At 35.4% G+C, this 11758-nt stretch overlaps 2 protein-coding genes across 2 annotated transcripts; one reads left to right on the forward strand and one right to left on the reverse strand.

The window, feature by feature from the left end:
- Positions 1-5477: 5477 nt before the first annotated feature.
- Positions 5478-7409, forward strand: HAM4 (GRAS family transcription factor). The gene has a single exon (XM_088118926.1). It carries the CDS (start codon positions 5618-5620, stop codon positions 7190-7192), a length of 1575 nt encoding a protein of 524 aa, XP_087975052.1. The 5' UTR covers positions 5478-5617; the 3' UTR covers positions 7193-7409.
- Positions 7410-9313: 1904 nt separating this feature from the next.
- Positions 9314-11444, reverse strand: LOC111008181 (homeobox-leucine zipper protein ATHB-40). Its single transcript, XM_022280785.2, has 3 exons — positions 11190-11444; positions 10696-11024; positions 9314-9726 (listed from the first exon to the last, which is right to left on the reverse strand). The coding sequence occupies exons 1-3, from the start codon at positions 11275-11277 to the stop codon at positions 9475-9477; spliced, it is 669 nt and encodes a 222-aa protein (XP_022136477.1). The 5' UTR covers positions 11278-11444; the 3' UTR covers positions 9314-9474.
- Between the last annotated feature and the right edge of the window lie 314 nt (positions 11445-11758).

The following is an 11758-nucleotide window of genomic DNA, read 5'->3' on the forward strand; positions in this document are numbered from 1 at the left end:
TTTTAAATGTCGAGGTCTAAATTTCATAGAAATATCGATGGATATTTCTATAAAAATTAGAAAAATTACAAAAAATATTTAAATAGACAAATAAACATTTTACTATCTCTAAATTAGTTAAAAAGAATTAATCTTAATATTATGTATATATTAGTTACATTTTGTTGATATTTTTCGTACTTTGTCAATTTTCTTGTACTATGATGGAAATGTCAATTTATAAAAATATGAATAAGTCGATAGTAATGCCAACGTATATTTAAAACCATGACTCTACCTCAATAGTTAAGAAACAATTATAAAACTTCGATTATAGTATAATTCTTTCCAAGTTGTACTTAATAATAATAATAATAATAAAATAAAATAGAAAAATGCTGAAACAAACTAACCTCCAACTACCCTACACAAGTAGGGTTTGTTTGTTTTTCCTACAAACCATTTAACAATTGATATATGATTCATTTGGTAATCTTTCTCTTTCTTGTTCCTCATTTTATGTTTTTGATTTTTTAATAAAGAAAAGTAATATTATGTTTGGAAGTTGTTCCTTTTTTTTTAATTCCTTTTTATAAAACATGAACATAAACATGTTTAGTAACACTTTCTGTTCACTATTTTCTTTGCAATTTTTAATTTAAAATAAAAAAGAAAAGTTTGATATGAAAAACAATTTTAAAATTAATTATTAAAAAAATTGACATTTTATTTATTTTTGAAATATTTATTATATATTTTATAAGTCAATAATGATAAAATGATGTTTTTATTTATGTTTTCAAAAAAATAGGAACAATAAACAAAAAACTTGACTGTGTTATCTCCAAAATTTCTACACAGTTTTGAAAACGTTTCTTAAAATTGTAAAACATAAATAAAAACAGTTATCAAACGCTTATGTTTCAAAAAAGTAGAAAACATGAAACAAGAAGCTAATCGTGATCAATAGATGTCTACATGAACAAATATGAGAAGAAACATATAGAAAGTGTAGCCAACATGAGCTCAGCTCAACAATAATAATTTGCACCTATCTTTGACTAAAAAGGTCATGAGTTCGAATCTCCAACCCCACTTGTTGTATTAAGAAAAAATATATATGCGAGACGCAGGAGGGTTGAATTTTTTAAAAATGTAATATAGAAAGGAAATTTTAGAGAAGAGAGCTCCCAACAACATTTGAAGACACTTATATTATTGGATTGGTAAATGGAATAAAAGTGAAAATATGTGGAGTGAAGACAAGGGGAATCTCTTTATCTCTCTCTCTCTTTTCTTTCTTTTTTTCCTTTTATTATTTTTTTTTGGATGATTAAATTCACACATAGCAACAAGTATCCCCAACTCTTAAAGTTGGCAATGATGGGTTCTTTTGGTATGCTTTTTTGGAGAGATAAGTAAAGGAATGGTGTTGTGTTATAACTTGTAGTGGGGTTTTGTAGGGTCAAGTTTTTTGCTCTCATCTAACTTTACCAACTTTAATGCTCTCACCTTTGTCATCTTTACTACTTTCTTTTTAGTTTGTGATAGTTGCAACAAAACAACAAGCTCTCTCTTCAATATATTTTTTATTTTCCTCTCTCTCTCTCTCTCTTTGTGTGCATGGGATGATAATAATTATGGTGATTTTTCTTTTTTGGACCTATTTCTTCCCCCTTTATCTTTTGTTACTTTGTGGTCATAATGGGAGAGGGAGGGAGCTTTTAATTTGAATGCCTTTTTTTTGTTTCATTTGATGATTTAGTTATGATTTTTAAAATTTTTTAGTTTGATATAAAAGAGGTGATGTATTTTCACAAGTTATACATAAACTTGAGCAATAACTTAATAGGTGAAGACATTTATAACTTCTCTATAAGTTGACGGTTTGAATCTTCACCTTATATTTGTAATGTTAAACTTTAAAAAAATTGACATTTGGAGGATTATTCCTACCTTTATATTTAGTTAATTTTATAAATATTTCGAAAACCGAGCTTAGACAAACATTGACATGCGAGTCAAGCAATAAAACAAAAGGCAAAAGACTAAAACAAGGCTAGGAAATGTCAATCAAACAAATCCAAAGCTGAGTAGTCCATGAAAGCAAATTATATGATGGTGTCTCCCTCTCAAATTGTCATAACTTTGAAAAAGATTTCGCTTTGAATATTTTGGATTAGCAATTGAGGAGGGAACAAGAGGACGGTCTCCTATTGTATTTGTTCTATAAAAGGCCATTCTAAATCATCTGCTTTAAGAGATCGACCTTTCGTTAAATTTTAACAATTAAGAAATTAATTTGATAGGTCGAACTAACCCAACTCAATTTCTTTCATATAAGAAAAAAGGAAAAAAAATCCTAAAAACATAACCCTGTAGAAGTCTATACTATCAATGTTAAATACTTCAAATTCCAAGAAATTAATTTGATAGGTCGTTGACTATTATCGTTCAAACAGTTTTTAGCGACGTCGTTAACACGTGACGTCGCTGAAAATAAGTTTTAGCTACACCGTTAACACGTGGCGTTGCTGAAAATAAGTTTTAGCAACACGCCGTTAATACATGTCACTGAATATATATTTAGCGACATTTTTATTTACCCGTCGCTGTAAATCCATCGCTGAAAACCTACTTTCTTGTAGTGTTGACCCCTCTTTGACCCTATCCTTCTTCAATGTCAAAGCTCTAATACTAGTTACGAGGAGTTTAAGGGGTTACAAATCCTTTATTTCCACACTCTAGCTAAGAGTGGATGAAAAAATACTAATATAAAAGAGACAATAAGAGAGATAATATGCTAAAATGTCTATTTAAGTATTTGGTAGAGTTAGATTTTATATCCTGACCTTCTTTTATATATATATATATATTAAGTTAAATTATAATTAGTATGTACTTCTTCCTTCAACGACGAAGATTGGATCTCCCATCCCCATAAAAAAAGAATTATAGCTTTATGATCATTATCTCTTATTAAGAGCTAATATCTCCCTTCCTTTTTCAATAAAAATATGGGTAAGGATATAATTTAGCTTAAATATTTTGTTGGTGTAAATTTAGAAATGGAAAAATATATAGCTAGACATAATATCATAGAACAATTATGTCTATACCTACTGGGGAATCTCCATGATGTTTTATTTTTAATAGATAAAAGGATAAATGATAAAAAATTTTGAGCAGAGTTTTAATTTGGTCCATAATTCTTGGGCATACTTTTAATTTAGTCCCTATACTTTTAAAGTTTAAAATTTATCTATATAGTTTGGAAAATCTCACGAATCGCCCATAAACTACTTTTTACCGACTCAAAAGTTCAATTCATTATTTTTCCTGATTTTTTCAATTAAGATTTAAACCCTAATATTGTTAGCTAACCCAGCCAGTAAAAAAGAAACACAAGCTTGGTTGCCAATAAAAGAATACATGTCAACATATTCAATATGACAACAACATAGATAATTTTGTAAAGTTTGACCAAACTATTAAACTTTTTAAAACGATAAAGACTAAATTGAAACTAAATTTGAATTAGTATTAAAATTGAAATTCTAGTAATCAGGAAGTTCTAGGGGTGTGATCTCTCCCACTTTACAGTTCGAGTCGTTGCCCTACACCCAAGAGAAAGCTCGGGTGCACTGTATTTCTCACTGATAGGAAAAGTATTGAAAATTGAATTTAATTAAAAGGGGCAAAGAGCAATTTTGTGAACAAAAGAGATAATGGCTTAAGCCAAAAAAGTAGAATGCAACGAACATAAACTACCAAAAATTTCAAACCCCATAAAAAGTATTATACTATACAATTAACCACAAGCTTAAACCTCTTTTTTTTCAACCTCCCCTAGTGGGGTAATAAAGTTTCCATCTGACCTGTCTTGCTTTCTACGGCTTGCAGCTCACGGCTCTCAGCTTCCTTTCATATATATGCACTTGAATTCGAGGATTGCTGAGCCAGAGCCGAGGCCGAGGTGGAAGCCGAACGATTGAGCCGAGAATCAAAGAAAAGCAAAAACAGAAGTAGAAAGTAGACAATGGTAGATATGGCTTGAGAGAGAAGCTTGTTGGCGATGAAAAGCGAGAGAGAGGGCAGGTGTTTGTGTAGTGTCGATCATGCCCCCAATCCCATCTTTCCCCATATTACTTGTCCCTCATCCTCATGTTATGTCATCCCATTTTGGATTCCTTTTTAATCCCTTCATTGATTACTTTCATCCTTTGTGTACTCTCTTCTTCTTTACAATGGAAAAAAAAAAAGTATATCTATATATATATATATATATATTACTCACGCTCAAACTTACTAGTTATTATGATATATATAATGCTAACTAGGATTTAATTGTGACAATTTTGTAAGTTTAAAGGGGTGTAATTATTAAGTTGAAAGTTTGAAAGCAATTTATGGTAGTTTTTTGTTTGTTTTTTGTTTTAGTAGAACAAGTAGGAGTGAAGAATTTGAACTCGTGATTTTTTGATATGCAAATTACCGCTAAGCTAAGTTCATGTTAGAAAATATCAACTTTCTTTATTTAATAGTAAGCATAAAGCAATACGATATTCTATTGAAAACCTAAAAAGAATTATTTTTTAGTATATTATTATGTTTGGCCAAAATAAAAACAAAAGTAACAATCAAATGTTTTTTTTTTTTTTTTGGTGAGAATTAAAAATTATTTAATTTGTCGCAATTTGAAGGTTAGGACATGTATCCTAGTGAACAGGTTTGAATTCCTTCTCTCACGTAACCAAAATAAAGAATAAAAAATATCTCCCTACAAATCAAAGAATATCTAATTCCACTAATTAAAATCCTATTTTACCTCTTAAATTTCGTCCACATATTTGATTTAGTTATGTTTCTATTTGTACAATGTAATATAAATGTGAGGTAGCAATCCACTAATACTCAACTATTAAAATAATGATCGCAAGCTGGTCTAGACTTTTATAATTATAAAAAAAAAATCTTTATATATTTATTAATTTATTGGTCTAATTCATGTAACATTTTGTAGTTTGACAAGTCAAATGGTTACACATATATAACAAATATTGAGCCCATCAAATTTTTATGTTGTCAATTAAAATATAGTTAAACTGGATAAGACCTCTATCACCAACTTAAAATTAGATAGGTGAATCCCTTGTTCTTTAATTGTTGTACTCAATTTTTTTTTTATTATTAGATTATATATTTATAGATATAATTTAAAGAGCTGGAATTTTACCTCTAATACATTGCCATTATTAACTCCAATATAGTACTTATGTCAATATAGACTATATATATATATATATATATATAATATAATATAATACATAGAGGCAATTGGTGAGGTAAACGTTGAACCATGTAGGGATAGAAGGGGATTTGCATTTTCGAAAGAGAATCCTTTTATTTGATTTGGCAATTTAATTTTTTGATTTGAATTTAAAATGAAATTTTGGGCATGCGTTAAACACGCTACGCTAACCATATAGTTGTTTTTGCGAAGATAAAAAGGGCGCTATCATAACCTCCAAAAGGGCCGCCCCCTCACTCCCATTTCCAACTTTCTGCAAATAAAATCCCCAACAAAAAGAAGAAGAACCAGAAGCAGAAGAAGAAACTCTGCTTCCTCTTCTTCGCTATGAGAGTTCCCGTCTCCGATCACCAAACCGTCGCCGCCAACCCTAAACTCACCTCCTCCGCTGCCGCCCGAACCATCGCCTTCCACACCTCCGATATTCCAAACCTCTCCTACGAACCTACCTCCGTCCTCGATCTCCGGCGCAGCCCCAGTCCCGTGGCGCCCGACAAGCCCCCCGCCGCCGACGCTCCTCCTCTCGACTGGGACGAAAATGCTCTCCACAACCTCGATTGGGACTCCATCATCGGCGATTTGGGCTTACACGACGATCACTCCAACAACTCTGCTCTCAAGAACACTTCCTCCTCGGATCCCATTCCCGATCATGTCCCCGAGTTCCTCCATCACTCCCAGCCCTTCGATCACGCTCCCCTCGTCTCCCCTGACTTCTTCCTCTCCGATCCCTATTCCAATCACACCACCATGGCCGTTCAGGGCTTCAATTCCTTCGACTCCAACCTAGGGCTCGAATTCCTCGAAGATATCGCACGCGCTGCCGACTGCGTCGATTCCAACGAATTGCAACTCGCTCACGTGATATTGGAGCGGCTCAATCAACGTCTTCAATCCTCCACCGGAAAGCCGCTCCAGCGAGCCGCTTTCTTCTTCAAGGAGGCTCTCCAGTCTCTCCTCTCCGGTTCCGGTTCCGGTTCCAATCGGCCCAATCGCCTCTCCTCCTGGCCCGAAATCGTCCACACCATTAGGGCTTACAAGGCCTTCTCTGCGATTTCTCCGATTCCGATGTTCTCTCACTTCACCACCAATCAGGCGCTTCTCGAAGCTCTCAACGCCTCTTCTTTCATCCATGTAATTGATTTTGATATCGGATTTGGAGGTCAGTACGCCTCTTTCATGAAGGAGATCTCCGAGAAAGCAGAGTCTCGGAAGGTTGCTCCGCCGGTGCTTCGGATTACGGCCATCGTGCCGGAGGAATTCGTGATTGAGAGCAGGTTGATTAGGGAGAATCTCTGCCAGTTCGCTCAGGATCTCAAAATCAGGTTCCATATAGATCTGGTGCCGCTTCGAACTTTCGAGACCATGTCGTTTAAATCGGTGAAGTTCATGGAAGGTGAGAAGGCGGCGATTCTGTTGACTCCGGCGATCTTCCGCCGCCTGGGGAGTATAAACAGCATAGGCTCTTTCCTCGGCGACGTCCGGCGGCTTTCGCCCTGCGTCGTCGTGTTCGTTGACGGCGAAGGCTGGTCGGACTCCGGAGCGGCATCGTTCAAGAGGAATTTGGTGGATAGCCTCGAGTTTTACGCCATGATGCTGGAGTCGCTGGACGCTGCGGCGGCGGGTGGCGATTGGGTGCGGAGGATCGAGACGTTTGTACTCCGGCCGAAGATTCTGGCGGCGGTGGAAGGGGCGGGAAGAATGGCGGCGCCGCCGTGGAGGGAGGTGTTCCACGGCGCCGGGATGAGGCCGGTGGCGCTGAGTCAGTTTGCGGATTTTCAGGCGGAGTGTCTACTTGGCAAAGTGCAGGTTCGAGGGTTCCAAGTAGGCAAACGGCATGCTGAGCTGGTGCTGTGCTGGCACGATAGGCCACTGGTTGCCACGTCGGCATGGAGGTGTTAAGATTAAGCCCATGGAAATTTGATTATAAATTATAATTAATTACGATAATTGGTATTAGGGGATTAGGGGTTGGGTTTACTTATAGCACGTTTGGATATAGGGACGTACATAAATCGTATGTATCCCGTAATGAAATTAATATATAACTCGGTTTTGTTCTAAAAACATTATTAAATGTTGTCACCACAACATAAATATTTCATAATTGTTCGATGTATGTATGTTTAAAATATGTTTTTTTTTTTAATATAATTTATCTCATGCAGATATGGTGGTTGTATTGTTCTAGTCATATTGAATAATTTGCCCAATGCACACTGTTTTGACTTACTATGGTTTCGGGTTCGGTCCTAATTGGGCTAGCTGCAGGCCCAAAATTAAATTCCCTGTGGGCTGTGGCTTCTTTTCAAGCCCATCATCCATTTATAAGGTATTACTTCTTAAAGCAAGGAAGTCATGAGGAGGGAGTGGTCACATCGGCGAATGTTCTTCAAAGGTATTACTTTTCAATATTTTTCGTATGCAATGTTAGTTGTAGAATTTTCCACTATTTTATCAGCTTCTTTTATGTTCATATTTTCTAGATTATTCATGGATTTTGTTTTTGTTCTTTTTGGGTCGCAAAGGGGATGTCATTTGAGTAGAGAATTATAAGTAGTATTGCAGCTATGAAGTGTTAAAATAATAAATAAACCCAATAAATTCACATCGTCTTTCTTAAGAAAAATTTTACTACTGCTAGTGTTTGAGTTTAATGAGTATTATCTTCTTATGGATGTGTAAAACTTTGTTCCACAAGACCCCATTTGTACGAGAAAGAGCCAAACAAGGGATAGATTGAACTTCAACAAAATTAAACTTGATGGGGGAGGAGAAGAGAAATCAAAACCTCAAACTTTTGGAACTTTCGAAACATATGTATAGACTAATATAGTGTCATTCATGTTTCTCCTACACGTTGATTAGATCTTGAGTTTAAAATAAAAATATATAACCTAAGAATGTAGAAAAATATCTTGATGTATACATGCGGCGCTAACAAGAAAGAAAATGTCCCTTCCTATATATTTGAAAGATAGGCTAGCTAAGGTGTCTTTTCTAATGTTTTTATAGGTGGCTCTTTCCATTTTTGTTATTAAGAAATGGACAACTTTCTCGCTTGTTGTTTTAGAAAGACGACAAGCCACTTTAGCATTTTATTAATATATAGTTTCGAAAGTCGCGAGCTCCTCTAAATCTATAACTCTGATATTTATTGAGAGAGACCCCATTTAGGGTAAAGTTTGTTTAAGCATTTATGCTCATTGTCCTCTAAACAATACGATAGCCTTTTAGATTGTATTTGCTCATGTTAATAGATTTTCACAACAGTTCCTCTACCATAGTGCAAGCTAGGAGTCTGCTTTAGAAAGTAAGGCCTACTTCTAAATTTGCTTTCAACAATATCATGAAAAAAGATAACTATGTTGTCCAATTGATAGGATCATAGATGAAATCCAACTCCTTGATTTCTTTGAAACGAGAACAAAAACAATAAGCAGGTTGAAAAAATTTATTACCCTTTGAATAATAATAAGGTTGGTTTCATAGCTCCAACTTGTTCAAAGGACACGTCAAAAATAGTTGAAGAAAGAGTTTCATTGTCTTACCTTATTATTAGAGGGAGAAGAGCTTATTAGATAGAAAAACTTATAAGGTTTAATTGGAAGATTAAAAATAGAGGGAATCAACGATTCTTATTCCACCGAGTTGAAACTAGCAACATGTCAAACAGATATAGTACACAACTCGATTCTAGAAAATATGACACTAAAAGTTGTAGAATTGTTTTTAGCAGACAAAAGTACTAGTCTTTCGTTGATCACCTATCAGTAGGGAAACAACATAGGTGACATAAATGTACTAGGGCGTAAATATCAATTGGAAGAGCATTCCTTTACCACAACAGAGTCACGTACTATTTTTTATTCACGTCATCTTACTCAGAAAATGTCTCTGTTTTTGCTTGTCCCTCTTTTTTCCAAACTCGATGCCCTCCATCACATTTTCCATAATTATTTATTTATTTTTCTTGTGCAACTCATTTATTTCATTTCATATAATAAACGACATTTACGTAAGCTTATCAATAGTCAAATCAAATAGCAAGAGAGAGAAGAAGCGAATAGAGAAAGATTATGATTTACATGGAGCGGTGATAAAATTTCTACAAAAAAGGAAAGGGACACTAATAATACATTTGATAATATGTTCAGAAACTAAGAAAAAACTATTAGCAAGGATTAGATGTAGGGATTAGGCCATTCCATTTCCATGCCATAAATGCAAGTGTTGTCACTTTCAGCCTCAGGCATGTAATAAAACACATCTTCAAGTTCATATGATCCAAATTCCCCAAGGCATGAGTATGACGTGGGGTCCACGGCTTCCATTGACATTGATGGGCTTGGGCTGCTGCTCAAAGGCCCATCGGCCCGCATCAGCCTCTCCTTCTCCTTCTCCGCTTCTGAAAGTTGTTCCTTCAAATTCAGTATCTGCACCAAAAATAATATTTTTTAAATTAAACCTGAGTCTTTATTTGAGATTTTATTTAAAAAAAGGAAGAAAAAAAGCCGTGGGTTGTTTGTTTTGTTTCCTGCGATGGGTGCAGCTGCAGAGCAATGTAGAAGTGTGGCCCACCGAAGTGGGATAATGGGCCAGGCCCATGAAAAAACACAAGACAACGTTGTACGAAACACTTTTTAATTACTTTTTTTTTCTTTTTTCTGTTTTCTTGTCTAATAGGTGGCAGTAAGGCAATTGGCTTATCAAAAGCTCCGTCGTACTTTATTATTATTATTATCTTTTATATTTTTCATAATAAAAAAATAAGAAAAATATAATATTTAGCACTCGAAAGTGAAGGAGGTGGCGTGGGTTTCTTCGAGCCCAGAGCCCATGCACGTTCATAAATAGGGGCCCACTCCCTCTCTCTCTCTCTTCAAAGTTATTAACCTTTTCTTCAAACCCTCACCTCATCCTCCATTTCTCCTCCTCACAAAAACTGAGATTTTTTTTCTTTAAAGCTATATTAATAAAATATATATTTTAATAAATTGAATGTTCCGATTTAACTAAACAGAATTTAAAAACTGTAATTTGAAAGGTATATTAGTTAATTTTTAGTATAAATCTTTCTAGTTAGAAACAAATGTTAATTACCATTGAGATAAGCCGGTTAAAGATCCTAGGATCTAACAATAATTTATAATAGATATGGTCTGTTCATGAGTATTGATATGGTATCAGAATTCAAAAGCTATTCGATCCAAAAATAGAATTTGATCCAAGATTGGTGAACCCAAAAGAGATCTAACAATAGACGTTCCTCCGTCAATAGATTTTGAGATGAAACCTCGTGAATATTTACAAAGCTTATGTGACCTAGTTAAGTTTTAAATATGGGTATGTTTTAGATTATTTGGATGATGTGTTGAGAAGAGAGAAATGGAGAGGAAAATGACCTCAGTTTCGAGGCGGCATTTTTCGACGACGACGGATTCGTGAAGCTTTTTCAAGTGAGAGTATTCCTCCTCGAGCTTCTTGTTCTTCCACCGTGCGCGGCGGTTCTGAAACCAGACGGCGACCTGCCGGGGATCCAGCCCCAGCTCCGACGCCAAACGGTCCTTTCTTTCCGACTCCAATTTGTGTTCGCTCCCGAAATTCGTCTCCAAAAGATGAACTTGCTGGGCCGTCAGCTTCCTCTTCTTCGCCGCCGCCGCCGCCGCCTCTGATTCCGACGACCCTCTGTTCTTCTTACGACGTCGTCTCGGCTTCGACTCACCCGAATTACCTGCGTCCGTAATTAATTACTTGATCAGATTTTGCCAAATTTCGTGGAAAACATAATGGACTGGTCAAAATTCAAAATTGACCACGACCCTTTACGAATAATGCAATAAAAAGAGGCATCGATTTTTCACCTTTGGTTTTTTGGTGGGTAGAAATAAAAAATTACCTTGTTGGGGTGCCATTTGGATGTACAATCCAGTGTACAACTGAGAGATTTGTACTGCTTGATGCTCTTCAGTAATTTGGTGGTTCATGGTGGTTTTTTTTTTTTTCTCTTTCTCTCTCTAGATGTGAGGGTTTCTTGGGGGTGAAAATGGGTAATCAAAAGTGTTGGGGAAATTGGATTGGGAAAGATACAGCACAGGGTGCCTTATTTATAAAGGAAAGTGATACCTCTTCTTTCTCCACCCTTTTTCTAATCCATGGCCTCAATTTATCGAAATGCCACTGGGGATTTGTGGGATATTACGGTTGTGCCATGTATGTGAGATTTTTATTTTGCAAAAGGGGAGTGAATTTCTAAAACAAAAAGTGGGTGTGGTCTTTGGTTACGTGTCAGGAGGGTGGGTTGGTCATTTTGTATCATAAGCTTTTTTTGGTTAAAAGAAAAAACTTTGAAAATGAAAGGCTCTAACATTACTCACGTCAATTTCTTGCATCCCTCCATGAACAAAGACAAAAATTCATTTAATTTTATGTCCTTTTTCTTTTTTCCTTTTATAATTTCATGGGAAG

This window comes from Momordica charantia, assembly GCF_013281855.1.
Source record: "Momordica charantia cultivar OHB3-1 chromosome 10 unlocalized genomic scaffold, Mcharantia_2.0 BLBB01000010.1, whole genome shotgun sequence".
Taxonomy (NCBI): Eukaryota; Viridiplantae; Streptophyta; class Magnoliopsida; order Cucurbitales; family Cucurbitaceae; genus Momordica; species Momordica charantia.